This window comes from Oncorhynchus mykiss, chromosome 11 (assembly GCF_013265735.2).
Source record: "Oncorhynchus mykiss isolate Arlee chromosome 11, USDA_OmykA_1.1, whole genome shotgun sequence".
NCBI lineage: Eukaryota > Metazoa > Chordata > Actinopteri > Salmoniformes > Salmonidae > Oncorhynchus > Oncorhynchus mykiss.
The window spans coordinates 41,171,771-41,189,369 of record NC_048575.1 but is presented as its reverse complement, the minus strand read 5'-3'; the positions used below and the strand labels follow the sequence as shown (position 1 = coordinate 41,189,369).

The window sequence follows — 17,599 nt, the reverse complement described above, 5'->3', positions numbered from 1 at the left end:
GAGACGCCGTGGAGAACGTTCTGCTGCCTGCAACATCCTCCAGCATGACTGGTTTGGTGGTGGGTCAGTCATGGTGTGGGGTGGCATTTCTTTGGGGGGCCACACAGCCCTCCATGTGCTCGCCAGAGGTAGCCTGACTGCCATTAGGTACCGAGATCCCGAGATGAGATCCTCAGACCCCTTGTGAGACCATATGCTGGTGCGGTTGGCCCTGGGTTCCTCCTAATGCAAGACAATGCTAGACCTCATGTGGCTGGAGTGTGTCAGCAGTTCCTGCAAGAGGAAGGCATTGATGCTATGGACTGGCCTGCCCGTTCCCCAGACCTGAATCCAATTGAGCACATCTGGGACATCATGTCTCGCTCCATCCACCAACAGACTGTCCAGGAGTTGGCGGATGCTTTAGTCCAGGTCTGGGAGGAGATCCCTCAGGAGACCATCCACCACCTCATCAGGAGCATGCCCATGCGTTTTAGGGAGGTCATACAGGCACGTGGAGGCCACACACACTACTGAGCCTCATTTTGACTTGTTTTAAGGACATTACATCAAAGATGGATCAGCCTGTAGTGTGGTTTTCCACTTTAATTTTGAGTGTGACTTCAAATCCAGACCTCCATGGGTTGATAAATTTGATTTCCATTGATAATTTGTGTGATTTTGTTGTCAGCACATTCAACTATGTAAAGAAAAAAGTATTTAATATTTAATATTAAATACTATATTATATTATAATATATATAATATTTCATTCATTCAGATCTAGGATGTGTTATTTTAGTGTTCCCTTTATTTTTTTGAGCAGTGTATATATTCATTTTCCAGTCTTGAATGCATCCCATAATGATGGGAATCTTGATTTTCTGTCAATCAGCCTGATGTAAAGCGTGGGGGCATTTTAATTAATGATGTAAAATAACATACATTGGATCACAGCAGTTTCTGATTGACAGTACAAAGAATTCCTGATCATTGAGGGGGTAAATTATCTCCCGCATATCCCCAGTCTACCTGTGCGACTCTAAATGCTAGCCTGTCTCTTGGCTAGCAGATGCCCCGTGTGTTGGAGGCCCGTAACGCCAATCCAGCCAAGGTCCTCCAGGCGAACGTGGAGAAGCGTGCCGGGCAGGTGCCAGCTTTATCGATGTACCCCGAGGCAATGCGGTGGAGCTGCTTCGCGCCAAATGTGTGATAGTGTCCCGGCATTACCTGGTCCACCTGCTCGCTGTCCACCAGCCCCACCAGGCGCTCACAGCTGCTGATGTAGTCGCTGACCTGGCTAGTGGGCAGCCAGTCGATCATGGCTCCGTCGTAGACTACGTCCCCGCTGAACAGCATCTTGTTGTCGCCATCGTGCAAGCAGATGCTGCCCCGGGAGTGGCCGGGCATGTGCAGCACCGTCAGCTGCCTGTCACCCAGGTTGATGACATCACCTGAGGGAGAATGAGGAGAGAAAGGTGGGGAAAACAGACACATTGAGCAATAAGATATTCCAACTGCATTGCAGCACTGACGCAGCAGAAGTGTATTGACTAGTGCTCAGATTACACAGGGATCGGATGGGGGAGTTTGAGCCAACTTTTTTAAGTGTGCGGCAATGCATGAAAATGTGACAAGACGGACCAAATATCTGCCATAATTAAGAATATGGATCAGGAGTGCGTGTGTGTCTTCAAAGCAAGAATATAACTTGTGTTGTGGTCTGATCTCTGTGGATGGGATTGAATGTGTACATTCTCCCTTTCAGGCTCTGTCGTAATTCAGTATGGCCGGGTCTCGTCTGCTGTATTTCCTTGGCTAAAATAAAATCCATCAAAGTCATCAGCTGAGAATGAAAATAGCATCTACAGTGTCTTCAGAAAGTATTCACACCACTTGACTTTTTCCACATTTTGTAGTATTATAATGTGGGATTACATTCTTTTTAAATTATTAATGGAAAATAAAACATAAGTATTCAACCCCCTGAGTCAATACATGTTAATATCACTTTTGGCAGTGATTACAGCTGTGCGTATTTGAGTAAGTCTCTAAGAGTTTTGCAAACCTGGATTGTACAATATTTACCCATTATTATTTTTTTCATTCTTCAAGCTCTGCCAAGTTGGTTATTGATCATTGCTAGACAGCCATTTTCAAGTCAAAACTGTAACTATAGGACACTCAGGAACATTCAACGTCGTCTTGGTAAGTGTCTGTTGGAAATCACACTGAACCAGGTTTTCCTCTAAGACTTTGCCTGTGCTGAGCTCTATTCCGTTTATATTTTTCAACAAAAACAACTCCCTAGTCCTTGCCAATGACAAGTATATCCATAACATGATGCAGCCATCACCATGCTTGAAAATATGAAAAGTGGTACCCAGTTATGTGTTGTGTTGGATTTGCCCCAAACATAATGCTTTATATTCAGGACAAAAAGTTTTAAAAAATTCCTTTTTTTTTGCAGTATTACAGGATGCATGTTTTGGAATATTTTTATTCTGTACAGGCTTCCTTCTTTTCACTTTGTCATTTAGGTTAGTATTGTGTAGTAACTGCAATATTGTTGATCCATCCTCAGTTCTCCTATCACAGCCATTTAACTCTGTAACTCGTTTAAAATCACCATTGGCCTCATTGTGAAATCACTGAGCGGTTTCCTTCCTCTCCGTCAACTGAGTTAGGGAGGACTCTTGTATCTTTGTAGTGGCTGGGTGTATTGGTAAACCATCCACATTGTAATTAATATCTCTAAAGTGCTAAAAAGGATATTCAATGTCTGTTTTTGTTCATTTTACCCATCTACCAATAGGTGCCCTTTTTGCGAGCCATTGGAAAACCTTCCTGGTCTTTCTAACCTAGTGGTTAGAGCATTGGGCCAGTAACCGAAAAGTCACTGGTTCAAATACCTGAGCTGACAAGGTGAAAAAATCTGCCGACGTGCCCTTGAGCAAGGCACTTAACCCTACTTTTCTCTAGGGGTACCGTACTACTATGCTGACTGTAAAATCAACACGTCACTGCACCTATCCAGTTCTTTCCTATGGGACCCATTATAAGGGCTCTTGAGTGGTGCAGCTGTCTAAGGCACTGCATCTCAGTGCTAGAGGCATCACCACAGACCCTGGTTCAATTCCAGGCTGTGTCACAACCGGCCGTGATTGGGAGTCCCATAGGACGGGCGCACATTTGGCCCAGCGTTGTTAGGGTTTGGCCGGGGCATGCCGTCATTGTAAATAAATAAATGTGTTCTTAACTGACTTGCCTAGTTAAATAAATGTTAAATAAAATAAGCAACAACATTGTACAGTTCATGTAAATGAGTCAGACTTATTTAGGGTGTGGAACCTCATCTCAAGAATGCGCAGTCAGATTTTTAACGCTCTGACTTCTATTGAGAGTGTATGATGGAATACAAAAAAAGGGAGGGGTAATGCAGTTGTGTGTGCGCGTGCGTGATGGGAGGTCAGTGTTGGTGCTCTGCCAAGTCTCTGCAGTATAAATTTCCCTTGGGATGCAGCCTAATGTGAAAGTGTATTCCAACGCAAAGTCTGTAACAAGGGTTGCAGACACATCCTTAAAGGGCTGTGTTATTACATTCATATTGACCATATCCTTATCTCAACATCATACAGCAAATGGTCTTCTAGATTTCTGTTAACAATTATGCCACCACATTGGTATCTCTATAGAATGTTTGGTTCTTACCTTCTTGTAGTATATGTGTTGGTTGTACAGCTTTGACTCTGTATTGCCTGGCCCTCCATCCCGGCCAGGGAGCCTGGACTATCTCTCTATCCGACAGCCAGGTGACCGTCTCGAAGTTGTCTCCGTTAGCCAGCGCATCGACCTCTGCACTGTGGACCCCGACCTGTTGGAACTGATGCAGACCACCTGAGTGGTCGAAGTGGGCGTGGGTGGCGATAGCCAAAAGGGGGTTCTTTCGCTGCGGGTCGTCTCCAAGCAGACCTTTGGAGTTAATGTAGTCAGGTAAGCTCCTCAAACCCAAGCCTGTGTCTATCACTACGTCTTGGTGAGATCCTCGGAGGAGCCAAATATTAGCTCTGTTTGACGATTCGAAAAACTTCTCCTGGATCCAATATAGTCCTTCTCCGAGGGATTTATGCGCGTACCAGTCCGTGGCAGACATGCCAGGTCATGCACTTGGCGACGCGTAAAAGCTGCAGTCAATTGCCGTTCTGCTACACACATGTAATATCGCTGTATTTGAGTGTCTAAGATTTTAATACCCAAAAATAATGGTGGCCACCGGACACACCCTTGTGGGAGGAACGCATGTTGACTGGACTGATAGATGTATGACGGCACTGTGAAAACCAAAAGCTATTGGCTAGAACACACCTACCCATGTCGTCATATAAATAATGCCCAATGTATGCATCGCTACAAAGTAACAGCTGTGCGCAAAGGAGAAAGACGAGGACCTACAATTCACCAGTGGCGTGGTAATTAGGTCCTACTTTTAACTCCATGACATTCGACTATTTGATTTCACCCACACAGAACACGCTATTCTAGTTCAACCGAAAAAAAATAACCAACATGCAGTGGATATTCACAATATGGGCTGACTGTAGCTATTTGTGACAGCTTTTTTCAGGCGAATATTCAAAAATCTGCCTAAAACAATACGCGCATTTTCCCACCAGAGATTTGTTTCCATCAAACTGACTTTCGCGATTTCAAATATTTTTCAACTCTACTGATGGTTGTCATAATACCGTTGCGTTATATAGCAAATGTGCCCACTCTGGTCTTTACACATGTGCTCTATCAGGCCAACAGCTCGCAGAACAGTGCTGGTAGGCTACATTATGAGAGTATTGTGGATCAACGATATTATTTGTATTTGTCAAACGGCAGGCAAGCATCGATGAACATGTCACCAGAAAATGACCCTCGTGCATCACCTTGCACATTCACCACCCTGTGAAATGCATCAATGTATTTCATCTGTAGCCTAAAAACTGCTTACTTTCCCGAGTCATAGTGGGAGGACTACACAACATAATCATCATCGCATGACTCCAAGTGTACTTCGATATGATGGTTATGATATCAATATTTGCGTAAAGGCGTTTCCACCACCATTTCTCGCATAATTAATTTTACCGACACAAAAAGATCCCACCATGTCGAATGACAATTGTCAGCATTTATAAACTTGTACCGGTATTTAATGTTTCCATCCAGCGTTAGTTTGCTCATACATCAGGTAATTCATGGGGATGAAAGTGTTGGATGGAAACATAGTTAGTGATGCATTGACAGCTGACACCATTTACCAGGTTGACATCCAATCTTTTTATGCGAGTAAAGTTAATGTCGGATTAAAAAAAAATAATGTATTTTTGTCAGGCCTGATGGAAACACAATTTTCCGGTAAACTTTCCAAATGTATAAATAAATACATCTAATGGAACATAATTAAACAGAATTTCCAAACGTGGGTCTGTTGTAGACTCATGCAGTTACTCAGCAAGGTCAGTTCCTCTGCTTACCTCATGGCAAAATAAAAGCCCCCCACAACTAATAGCTTTTTTGTTGTTGCAGGTATGGCACATGTGAAGCATTTTCATTTTGACATAAGCAGAGAGGAAGTGGTTCTACAAATCAAATTTTAAAAAATGGTATTGTCCCATGCTTCGTAAACAACGGGTGTCCTTTTCCAACAATGCGGGGTTAAAAAAATAGAAATAGTGGCACCCGGAATAAAGACACGGTGAAAAACGAGTAAAAAATAACATTGCTATATACAGGGAGCGCATATATATATATATATATATATGGGCTTACAAACAGACCCACGTTTGGAAAGTCTTTAATTTATTTTATATTAGATGTTTTTCTTTTCTTTTTGCAAGCTACTTCCTAGCGATGCTAGTGTGTAAATACTATCATTTCTAAAAGCAGCTAGCTTCTTGGTAGCTAGTTATGAGGTTAGGAAATAGGTTCCCAATCTGGGCTAGCTCAAGCCAACTTCATAAAATTGCTAGGTGGCTAGTAGTATTACAGCGAAACAAGCAAAAAAGTTCATATGTATAAAACATTTTTACAGGACATCTGAGGGGGCATGTGTGCATGAGAATGTGAACATCACTATGTCCTCTAATATAGGTAATCGCGTGTTGGAAGCAGCAGCCCACTCATAGTGCAGACATGGCTGGTGGTAAAGGCCGTGGTATAGCTGCCTTCAGCTTCAACATAGAATCCCTGGGCCTCAGCAGGGGGAATATGCCTCAGACCAGAGAGGGGCCCAACAAGCTGTATCCAGTGAGTAGTACTATACTGACTGCATTTACCGGGCTTATGGTCTCTGTTTCCTGGACCAGTAAGTGACATTGTCTTGGGAGGAATGGGCTTTATAGTACATATACGTCATTTAGCACAGTGTTTCCCAACTCCAGTCCTCCAGTACCACCAAGAGCACACATTTCAGTTGGAGCCCCAGAAAAACTCTCATGATTCTCATGATTCAACTGCTTGATGATTTGTTAAGTCAAGTGTGCTTGTTGGGGGTTACTGGAGGACTAGAGTTGCGAGACACTGATTTAGCACACGCTCTTATCCAGGGGGACTTACAGGAGCAATTAGGGTTAAGTGCCTTGCTCAAGGGCACGTCAGCAGTTATTTTCCCCATTCAGGATGTGGAGTTCAAGCCTGTGCCCTTGAAAGAGGGAGAAGATGAGGACTACATGCTAGCCCTGAAACAGGAGATAAGGGGAACCATGAGACTACTACCCCACAACATCAAGCCTTTGGCTGGGAAAGGAGGTGAGAGCGTGCATTATCAGCAATGGTGAGTGTATCTCATCCATTAAGACAATGGCATGAGGTGAGGTAATGTAACACCCAGGAAATTAGCCATTTAACCATACCTTATCTGGAGACAGAGAAGCTGATCTAGGAGAGAATATTGAGTTAGAAATTCCTGGCCTGACTAAGCTTGGATTTAGAGCACATTATTTTCTGGGGTAAGATGATGTATCCGTATCAAGTGCCGCCTTACCATAGCTTATTGATGTATAGTGGATATGACTGCTTTATCTGTATGTTTGAGTTCACTTGGTCATATGCTCAATGTACTACGGGAGAAATAAGTATTTAAGAGATATTTCCAGCAGATACAAAATGTGCTTGCTGACTTAATTGAGTGTTTCGTTTGTCTGAGTATCCATGCATAACCTTTACTGTTTACATATCAAATAGATGTGGAAAGATACAAGGAGAGGTATCAGAGGCAAAACATGTTGGATGAGGAGTGGACTCCAGGTAATTGGTCAATTTGGTCATTATCAGATTAAAGTCCCCATGCAGTCTTTTTGTAAATAGTTTTTTAAAATCATCACTGTTTATATATTTTTTTGTAATTTATTTCCCTTAGCCGCCTTTTGCTATTGAACTGCTCAGTCTGATCGTTTGGGCGAGTTGATAGTTTAAAAATATTTACATCCAGTGCTGATTGGCAGCTGGGATTTTCTAGAGCAGGGTTCTCCAAACCTGTTCCTGGAGTGCTATCGTACTGTAGGTTTACACTCCAACCCTCATCTAGCGTACCTGATTCTAATAATTAGCTAGTTTAAAAGCTGAATCAGGTTAGTTACAACTGGGAGGGTAGCGCTCCAGAGGATACATATGCAGAATTGGTCAGAATTATCAGATCAGATTGATCTGTGGGCCAAAAACTATTTTTATTCAAAAAGCTCTTGCACTGGCCTCCCAGGTTGCGCAGTGGTCTAGGGCACTGCATCGCAGCGCTAGCTGTGCCACCAGAGACTCTGGGTTCGCACCCAGGCTTTGTCGCAGCCGGCCGCGACCGGGAGGTCCGTGGGGCGACGCACAATTGGCCTAGCGTCGTCCGGGTTAGGGAGGGTTTGGCCGGTAGGGATATCCTTGTCTCATTGCGCACCAGCGACTCCTGTGGTGGGCCCGGGCGCAGTGCATGCTAGCCAAGGTAACCCGGTGCACGGTGTTTCCTTCCTTCGGGTTGGATGCGCGCTGTGTTAAGAAGCAGCTTGGTTGGGTTGTGTTTCGGAGGACGCATGGCTTTCGACCTTCGTCTTCTCCTGAGCCCGTACGGGAGTTGTAGCGATGAGACAAGATAGTAATTACTAACAATTGGATACCACGAAAAGGGGGTAAGAAAAATAAAAAATAGCTCTTGCACTAAAAGGGAGGACGCATGGCTTTCGACCTTCGTCTCTCCCAATCAACATTTTCACAATTTGTTACCTCATTGTGGAAATAAATAACGTAAACAAAACCTGAGTCTGATTTCCAATATTATACATTTTATTTTAATATAACTTCTCACTTGTTTGTCATTACAGACTGGCAGCTTTTTCCAAAAGAGCTGATGCCTCAAAAGAAAAAGTTGAATGTAAAACCAGGTACTTAAAGATTGTGTAGTGATAATCAAACATATATTTTTTTATATTACAATTATGTCATTATGATTTAGCTAATATCTATATTTCCTAATGAACGTAATATTAGTAGGCGCAAAGAAGAAACCCATAAAGGTGTCAAGCAAAGAAAAAGCAGATGTACTCAGTAAATTAGATGTAAGTCACTTTCATCACCTTTATTCCTTCTCACTTCTTCTAAATTGATTTATTATTTTAAAACAAGCAATCTCTGGAGGGGTTGGGACTAGTTGGGATTATCTGTACATTCAGATTTGACATTCTAATAGCCTGATAACATTGACTTGAATAATGATTCAAAAATGAACATGCCCATCATATGTTTTATGTGTGAAAGCTGTTTGTATGTCTGGATAATCATACAAAATGGCTATTTCTTCAGGAACTGGAAAAGAAAGATGATGTAAAGTCAGATGAGGAGAAAGAAGAAAAGAAAACTACAGAGGAAGGAGAGGAGGAAGAAATTGAAGGAGAGGAGTTGGAGGAGGAGGAATTAGAAGAGGTAACCCCCCACCCACCCACACCCCCGACTTCCCCTAGTTGTAATATAAAGCCAAATTTGGATCTAAATCATCCTTAGTCAACTTCTATCACACAATGTATTGTACTTCAAGTTGTTCGCTGACACACTTCCCATACAATCAACTTGGTATTGAGACATCTCCGATGATAAATGACACGTGTATGTAATGTCTGAAGGTCACAATACGCAATATACACGGGACAAAAATAGAAACGGAACATGCAACAATTTAAAAACATTTTAGAGTTACAGTTCATAAGGAAATCAGTCAATTGAAATAAATGAATTAGGCCCTAATCTATGCATTTCACATGACTGGGAATACAGATATGTATGTGTACCACCATTTGCCCAATGTCGCGCGACACATCTCCTTCGCATAGACTTGATGTGGCAGGTGAAATTTTTTGTGGCAGGTGAAATTTTTGTCCCACTCCTCTTCAATAGCTGTGTGACGTTGCTGGACATTGGTGGGAACTGGAACACGCTGTCGTACACATCAATCCACAGTATCCCAAACATGCGCCATGGTTGACATGTCTGGTGAGCATGCAGGCCATGGAAGGATTGAGACCAGGAATTGTGTACAGATCCTTGCGACATGGGGCCTTGCATTATGATGCTGAAACATGAGGTGATGGCGGCGAATGAATAGCATGACAGTAGGCCTCGGGATCTCGTCACGGTATCTCTGTACATTAAAATTTCCATAGATAAAATGCAATTGTGTTCGTTGTCCGTAGCTTATGCTTGCCCAAACCATTACCCCACCATGAGGCATTATGTTACAATGTTGACATCAAACTGTTCGCCTGCACAATGCCATACACACTGTCTGCCATCTGCCCGGTACAGTTGAAACCGGGATTCATCCATGAACAACACACTTCTCCAGCATGCCAGTGGCCATTGAAGGTGAGCATTTGCCCACTGAAGTCGGTTACGACACCAATCTGCAGTTGGGTCAAGACCCTGGTGAGGACAATGAACACGCAGATGAGCTTCCCTGAGACAGTTCCTGACTGTTTGTGCAGAAATTATTAGGTTCTGCAAACCCACAGTTTTATCAGCTGTCAGGGTGGCTGGTCTCAGAAGAAGCCGGATGTGAAGTTCCTGGACTGGCGTGGTTACACAAGGTCTGCTGTTGTGTGGACGTACTGACAAAATCTCTGAAATCAACATTACATTCTCTAGCAACAGCTCTGGTGGATATTCCTGCAGTCAGCCTGCAGTCAGCATGCCAACTGCAAGCTCCCTCAACTTTAGACATCTGTGGCATTGTTGTTTTACAAAACTGCACATTTTAGTGGCCAGCACAACTTGTTTTAGTTTAATAAAACAATAATAGTTTAATAATTCAACCATTTTTAAAAAAGAACAAGCACACATAAAACTTAAAAGCCATACATGCACATGAGTAAAATCATCAAGGATAACACACAAAGTCTGGGACTTATTTCCACTGTGTCCTCTTGAGACAAGATGGCTAGGCAAGATCAGACACGGTTGAACACAGTATGGCGGCGAGATGATGATGATAATAAAACATAAAAACGAAGAACATCTATCTCATTGTGGTTACGTCGTAGGGTACATATAAATGGGCACAGAAGAAATCAAACTGTTTACTTTATTTTTAAAGCTGTCAAGAGATGACGTTTTTATGGGTAGAGGCAACTCATTCCATTCTGAGGCGCCAGTATACAAGAAAGTACCTTTCCTAGCATTACTCCTGAACCTGTATACTATAAGCACACATTAGTAACACCTGATCTGGTGCATCCCTAACATGGGGAAAGTAATCAGTCAGATATCTGGGTGCAGAACTGTAAATATTCCTGTAAACCAAACACGGTCTAATCTGGGACATTTTAGCATCAACAAGCAGCCACTTGAGTTCCTGAAAGCAGCTACTGCCTATGTGAGTATGTGGACTCACCTTCAACAGACTTTCAGCATGTTTATAGGGAAGGACAATCAACAAGCACAGCACTTACAAAAATGACTGGCTGAGAGAAATTGAAAATAAAGATTGTGGGGGCTGTTTTGTTAGACTTCAGTGCAGCTTTTGACATTATCAATCATAGTCTGCTGCTGGAAAAACGTATGTGTCATGGCTTTACACCCCCTGCTATATTGTGGATGAAGAGTTACCTGTCTAACAGAACACAGAGGGTGTTCTTTAATGGAAACCTATCCAACATAATCCAGGTAGAATCAGGATTTCCCCAGGGCAGCTGTCTAGGCCCTTTTTTTGTCTACTAACGACATTCCACTGCCTTTGAGTAAAGCCAGTGGTCGACCGATTATGATTTTAATACCGATTATTGGAGGACCAGAAAAGGCTGATTAATCTGCCATTTTTTTTGTAATAATGACAATTACAACAATACTAAATGAACACTTATTTTAACTTAATATAATACATAAATAAAAATCTATTTAGCCTCATAAATAATGAAACATGTTCAATTTGGTTTAAATAATGCAAAAAGTGTTGGAGAAGTAAAAGTGTAATGTAAAAAAGCTAGGTTCCTTGCTCAGAACATGAGAACATATGAAAGCTGGTGGTTCCTTTTAACATGAGTCTTCAATATTCCCAGGTAAGAAGTTTTAGGTTGTAGTTATTATAGGACTATTTCTCTCTATACCATTTATATTTCTCATACCTTTGACTATTGGATGTTCTTATAGGCACTTTAGTATTCAGTGTAACAGTATAGCTTCTGTCCCTCTCCTCGCCCCTACCTGGGCTCGAACCAGAAACACATCGACAACAGCCACCCTCGAAGCAGCGTTACCCATCGCTCCACAAAAGCCGCAGCCCTTGCAGAGCAAGCTGAACAACTACTCCAAGTCTCAGAGCGAGTGACGTTTGAAACGCTATTAGTGCGCACCTCGCTAACTAGCTAGCCATTTCACATCAGTGACACAATTTCCCTAGTTATAAGATATTCATATTAGCAGGCAATATTAACTAAATATGCAGGTTTAAAAACATACTTGTGTATTGATGTTTACGGTTAGGTACACATTGGTGCAACGACAGTGCTTTTTTCGCGAATGCGGTTGTTAAATCACCTGTTTGGCGAAGTAGGCTGTGATTCGATGAGAAATTAACAGGCACTGCATTGATTATATGCAACACAGGACACGCTAGATAAACTAGTAATATCATCAACCATGTGCAGTTAACTAGTGATTATGTTAAGATTGATTGTTTAAGTTTAATGCTAGCTAGCAACTTACCTTGGCTTCTTGCTGCCCTCACGTAACAGGTAGTCAGTTAATCATTAGCTTGACAACACAATTTCGAGATCTTGATAGGGCGACATGTAACACACCCCCAACAAAATCGGCTTGGTTTTGGGAAGGCAGATATCCATCCAGCCAGACCATCTCCAGATCAATTACATTCGATCTGATGTTATAAGCAATGTCCAATCTTACCAAAGTGCACGTTTAATCAGCTTTTTGATATGCCACACCTGTCAGGTGGATGGATTATCTTGGTAAATGCTCATTAACAGGGATGTAAACAAATTTGTCCACAAGAGAGAAATAAGCATTTTATGCATATGGAATATTTCTGGGACCTTTTATTTCAGCTCATGAAACATGGGACCAACACTTTACATGTTGCGTTTTATATTTTTGTTCAGTATAAATGACAAATGTAATAGCTCCAGTACCTATGCACATAGCACCCTTACTAAAAAAGATTGCAGTCCAATTGCAAAATGCTGAAAATATTGCATCCAAAATAAGTGGTTTACAGTAATGTGTAACTGCAGTTATTCTGCAATTACTGTATTCAAAATACCAGCCGACTACAGTTACAAAATGGCAATCTTGTTAAGGGAATGTCACAATTAACACTTGCCTTTTTGTAGGAAAATGACTACATTGCCAGCTACTTTGAAGATGGTGATGATTTTGGTGCCGGCAGTGATGAGAACATGGATGAAGGAGCCACATATTAACCTCAACTGTATGGATGTTATCTCAAGAGCATACAGTATTTAAAAAGCCAGAAGAATGTTGACTGTCACTCTTCCAAATGCGTTTCCCCCTGCAAATCATGATTTATTGTTTACCAAATAGCTGTTGGCTATATGACTAACACTGTCATCAAGTTCACATATTTTGTTTGAACCTACATTTACAATGTGAGAATCATCAAGATGTGCTTGTGTGATTTGAAGTGAGTTTGAGTTTAAATACTGTAAGTGGCTCTTTTGTAAATATGTGTATAAACAAATTAAACAAACATGCAAAGTCTGAGCATCAATAATTTATTCAAAATATACTAATTTTTCAGCCTTTTGTAGTGTCCCACAAGTTGAAGGCACATACTGTTTGTTACATGATTTTATGAAATGGACATGAGGAAAAGGAACTAAAATAACATTTCACTAGAATATAGCTAGCTAGTGTTTGGGAATATTGTGCATTTCCTGTTTTGTCACCATGCCCTAAGTAGAAATATAGTTTTTGTGAGTCAAAATTCAGTTCTCCCTAGACAGGCAAAAAAATATATACAAGCAATGTTCAAGATTTGTAACACATTTTAGACAATACTGAAAGTATAAGACCAATATTCCTCAAATTACTGTCATTGATAAGTGGCAGCAATCAGTACTTTTCTGACCAGGAAAATAACCCTCACTTTAGACAGACAGGGTCATTGGGATGTCCAACTCTGACATCAACCCATTAAAGTTGAAACCTCATATGGTAACTTAGGGGTTAAGGGGTAGGGACATCCCAAGTATCACAAACCCTTTAGACAGCGTTACAGAAACAGTTCCAACAGCTAGCTGACAAAGGGGACAATAAGCAGTTGGGTACCTCTGTGCAACAAAAAGAAAAAGTGCTTTAAAAACTTTAAAAAAACATACATACTGTATGTCCACGGAAAATTCCGTTATTCCCCTCCATAATTTTCCAATGGATTCTGTTCCCCATAAAGTTATTCTCAGAGAATTTGTACCATATAGAACTGCTCAGAAATATCTCCCACTCCTTAAGTGTGACTCACCCTCACTACGTTTTCTCTTTCTTGGGGCCAAGGTGGTCATCCACATCATTGTGTCCATGTGAGTCTGATTTAGGTACGTTTCCAGCGTGAGGTCTTGAGTTGGGCCCTCCATTGATTGCCACAGGCTCAGGCATCTGGGCATTCTGCATGCCATTCGGATTGACCAATGGCGTGGTGGTGTGATGGCTCACGTCCACCTTCATCAGCACCTCGTAATACAGCAGGTAGAACACTGGTGTGACGATGCCAACCACCACCATGATGGCCACCGCCATCCACCACCTCATGCCCCAGTCTGCCCCATGGTAGGGGTCCTTCCTGAGGATAGGCTTGAAGTCAGGCTCCCCCAGTAATAAGGGCTGCTGGAGGGTCAGGGAGGAGACCACCTCGTTCAGGCTGCTTCTGGAGGTGCCAGTGGACTTGACCAGCAGCTCAATGTCCTTGTCCTTCTCCTGCAGGAAGCTGCCCACACTGTCTGTGGACGAGGAGGAGGAGTCTGTGCAAGTCTCTGTGGAGATGGGGGGCTGGTGGATGCGTCGGTGGCCTGTGGGGGAAGCAGATTTGAGAGGAGCAGTGTTGTGGGTCTCTGTCAGCACGCTGAAACGTTTCACAGGGATCTTGATGGATCTCAGTGCAAAGAAGTCCTGCTCTGTCAACAGGTTGTTGGCCCTCTTGATGTCTGCTACCTATGATACACAGACAGATACATAACAAAGGAGTTGACTTTACTTATGTGTTGCAAAAAAGTAGTGAGAAGTCAAAGCTACATGTCCGGTCTGTCTGAAAGGGCTTGTCATTAGAGAGTAAGACCGGGATTAAGGTTGACTTACTGAGCAGTGGTACTGCAGGGAGAAGCTATTCAGAGTGTCCCCTTCTTTAATGTCTCGGACCAGGTGGATAATGTCGTCTGACTTCTCCCTGGAGGTGCTCCTCCGGTCCCGGCCTCGGGTGCGCAGCTCGTAGCTCTCTCCATCCTCCTCAGCAAGATCGTTCTCAGCGCTGTTCCCAAATAGGTAGGCATGTCCTCCATTGGCAGGCTGCATCGTCGTGGCTGACTGGAAACCATAGTGCTGGCTTCTCCCAGTCATTTTTCACTTCAAAGAGAGGAGCGAGACATTGTTATTGAAAGCTATACAACAGCTTCAGTTACAAGTTTCAGATGCATTACCAAAGTATATTATATCACCTTGTTTTTTTAAGGTACACCTAGCTAGTTAGCCTACATTCATTTACATTCAATATAGACAAGATCTTACATACTTCAAAACGTGCAATAGTAAATGTATCTTGCATGTGAAGCACAGAGCATTCAGTCCAACTCTTCCAGTTGAATGATCCTCATAGGGGTGATTAAAGTCCATCAGTCTTGTAGGTTTAGTCAGTGGTACTGACTGATAAGATTGATGCCTGGGAGACTGCAGTGTACTGAAGCTCCTTGTTTATATAACGTTGTCATTTGGAAACCATTTGACAATCAGAGAGGAACATAAGCTGCTGATGTGACAGCTTTTTGTCAGATAACATCTAGATAAACTTTGGCTAACGTTCAGAGGGCCAAAGCACAGAACAATGAGACATTTCACAGGACGTATAAATGTGAAGCATCCATTCTGCCTTTCCACTCACTACCAAATATGGCAGTGAGAGGAAGCCCATTGGCCAGCAGTGGGAGAAAATGGAACAAATTCTCAATGAAACATTTAATCTCAATAGTTTTCTGTTCCCAAAACTAAAATATGTTCTGAACAGAGTGGACAAAGTTTTTTAATTTTTTTAAAAATTGCGTTGTTTAGGAGTGCAAAGGCAATTTGAGTTATTGCCACTTCAAAGTAGGAGTTCCCTAACGGAAATATGCAAATGTTTACTAGAACGCGCCAATAGGATCACGCTAGCTTGTGCTTGGTTCTGCCCACTATGACTAATTGGAAACGACAGGCTGTGGTCTAACTTAGTTATAAAAAATCTTTGGCTAAAGTTTAATCAGAAGTCACAGTTAGCTAAGTTAATAACCGTCACTACAAAATAACAATACTAAAGTAAATTCACTATCACTCATATACTGACCAAAGATAAACGCAACCATGTCAGAGACTTTGCTAATTTGGATTTCACATGACGGCACAGGTGCAGCCATGGGTGGGCATAGGCCCACCCACTAGGGAGCCAGGCCCAGTCAATTAGAATTTGTTCTTCCCTACAAAAGAGCTCCATCAAAGAAATAAATACTCCTGAGCCCGATCCCGCAGGTGAAGAAGCCGGATTGTGGAACATTACATTTTCTGGCAACAACTCTAATGGACATTCCTGCAGTCAGCATGACAATTGCATGCTCCCTCTACTTGAGATATCTGTGGTGTTGTGTGACGAAACTGCACATTTTAGAGTGGCCTTTTGTCCCCAGCACAAGGTACACCTGTGTAATGAGCATGCTGTTTAATCAGCTCCTTGATATCAGGTGGATAGATTATCTTGGCACTAACAGGGACGTAAACAAAGTTTGAGAGAAACGTTTTGTTCGTATGGAACATTTATGTGATATTTTATTTCAGCTCATGAAACATGGGACCTGCACGTTACGGAACATGGAGGTAAAGGCTAGCTAGCTCTCTGGCTAACCTTAAACTAGCTCTCTGAGAACCCAAGTGGGGTATACCCAGTTTACAGCAGTCCTCCCTAAGGTCTAATAAAGTTTACCGTCTATTTGAATGGGCTATCCCATCCATATGTAACCTAACACGTTAGCTATCTGCGGGAAAACAACTTGCCAGCTAGCTAGGTACGTACATTGTGCTCACCACACCAGTTAACTACATAGTAAAACGCAATCAAACACTTTGTTGTCCCAACTGACTGAAGCAGCTGCCAGATAGCTACGTTAGGTAGGTTTCTAGTTAGCTAACTATTAGTTAGCTAGCTTTCCTGTCAAGCTAACATAGAGCTAGCTTACCTAACATCTGTACCCTAAGTGTCTTAGCTATCTATAGTGCATTCGCGATTATTGTTGCTGGAACAAGTCCGTGTTCATTTTTGCAAATTATAAGCGAAGAAACACCCGGACTTTACCTGAAAACATGAGCACTTTTCCGTCGACGACCTAAACCACATCCATTCTTCCCCCGGTTTACTGGCGTTCGTTTGTTTAGCTACGCCACGTCAACAGAATACTAACGTGATGACGTCCGTGGATAGGAACTCCAATTCTTGCATTGACCACTAGATATTGTCGTCCCTAGTTACCAAATCCACAAAGTCATAAACCCCGCCACCATCTACAGTTCATCGTCTTAAAAAGTTATTTTAAACCTAACCCTAACCTTAACGGTAACCTAAACCACACTGATAACCTTATGCCTAACCTAAACCTCAAATTAAAAAGCACATTTTTGTTTTCATACATTTTTACGATATATCCCATTTTGACTTTGTGGCTGTGGTAACTAGTTAAAACCACTAGATGGAGCAAGTGCTGTTCCTTATCAGATGCCACGGGCTAGGCCCAATGATTGGGTCCAATTAGTTTGGCCCCTATCATAGTAGAACCTATTGAGCGTAATTGAAAACATTAATTGATAGGGCTATTATTTTTGTTATAGTTATTCCTATCTA

The 17,599-nt window shown here is 42.2% G+C and overlaps 3 protein-coding genes across 5 annotated transcripts; 1 reads left to right on the top strand and 2 right to left on the bottom strand.

Moving 5' to 3' along the window:
* Window positions 1-746: 746 nt before the first annotated feature.
* mblac2 (metallo-beta-lactamase domain containing 2) lies at window positions 747-4,270 on the bottom strand. Its single transcript, XM_021620884.2, has 2 exons — window positions 3,691-4,270; window positions 747-1,433 (listed from the first exon to the last, which is right to left on the bottom strand). Exons 1-2 carry the CDS (start codon window positions 4,130-4,132, stop codon window positions 1,045-1,047), a joined length of 831 nt encoding a protein of 276 aa, XP_021476559.1. The 5' UTR covers window positions 4,133-4,270; the 3' UTR covers window positions 747-1,044.
* polr3g (polymerase (RNA) III (DNA directed) polypeptide G) lies at window positions 3,629-13,368 on the top strand. 3 transcript variants are annotated; one of them, XM_036935479.1, is made up of 8 exons: window positions 3,629-3,972; window positions 6,121-6,276; window positions 6,648-6,777; window positions 7,213-7,275; window positions 8,334-8,393; window positions 8,500-8,567; window positions 8,812-8,931; window positions 9,400-9,795. In XM_036935479.1, exons 2-8 carry the CDS (start codon window positions 6,163-6,165, stop codon window positions 9,583-9,585), a joined length of 741 nt encoding a protein of 246 aa, XP_036791374.1. In that variant the 5' UTR covers window positions 3,629-3,972; window positions 6,121-6,162; the 3' UTR covers window positions 9,586-9,795. The 3 variants fall into 3 exon arrangements, with proteins under 3 accessions (XP_036791374.1, XP_036791373.1, XP_021476560.1); XM_036935478.1 differs by lacking the exon at window positions 3,629-3,972 and adding an exon at window positions 4,302-4,448 and having other exon boundaries at window positions 9,400-9,789; XM_021620885.2 differs by lacking the exons at window positions 3,629-3,972; window positions 9,400-9,795 and adding exons at window positions 4,305-4,448; window positions 12,846-13,368.
* On the bottom strand, window positions 13,234-17,236 carry lysmd3 (LysM, putative peptidoglycan-binding, domain containing 3). Its single transcript, XM_021620882.2, has 3 exons — window positions 17,057-17,236; window positions 14,824-15,087; window positions 13,234-14,679 (listed from the first exon to the last, which is right to left on the bottom strand). Exons 2-3 carry the CDS (start codon window positions 15,079-15,081, stop codon window positions 13,999-14,001), a joined length of 939 nt encoding a protein of 312 aa, XP_021476557.2. The 5' UTR covers window positions 15,082-15,087; window positions 17,057-17,236; the 3' UTR covers window positions 13,234-13,998.
* Between the last annotated feature and the right edge of the window lie 363 nt (window positions 17,237-17,599).

Excerpts from the sequence above, each read along its gene's own strand:
- polr3g (XM_036935479.1), top strand. The coding sequence starts at position 6,163 with ATGGCTGGTGGTAAAGGCCGTGGTATAGCTGCCTTCAGCTTCAACATA. Across the intron at positions 6,778-7,212 it reads GCCTTTGGCTGGGAAAGGAG|ATGTGGAAAGATACAAGGAG; the intron begins GTGAGAGCGTGC and ends CATATCAAATAG. Across the intron at positions 7,276-8,333 it reads GGATGAGGAGTGGACTCCAG|ACTGGCAGCTTTTTCCAAAA; the intron begins GTAATTGGTCAA and ends TTGTCATTACAG.
- mblac2 (XM_021620884.2), bottom strand. The coding sequence starts at position 4,132 with ATGTCTGCCACGGACTGGTACGCGCATAAATCCCTCGGAGAAGGACTA. Across the intron at positions 1,434-3,690 it reads AACACATATACTACAAGAAG|GTGATGTCATCAACCTGGGT; the intron begins GTAAGAACCAAA and ends ATTCTCCCTCAG.
- lysmd3 (XM_021620882.2), bottom strand. The coding sequence starts at position 15,081 with ATGACTGGGAGAAGCCAGCACTATGGTTTCCAGTCAGCCACGACGATG. Across the intron at positions 14,680-14,823 it reads CCCTGCAGTACCACTGCTCA|GTAGCAGACATCAAGAGGGC; the intron begins GTAAGTCAACCT and ends TGTGTATCATAG.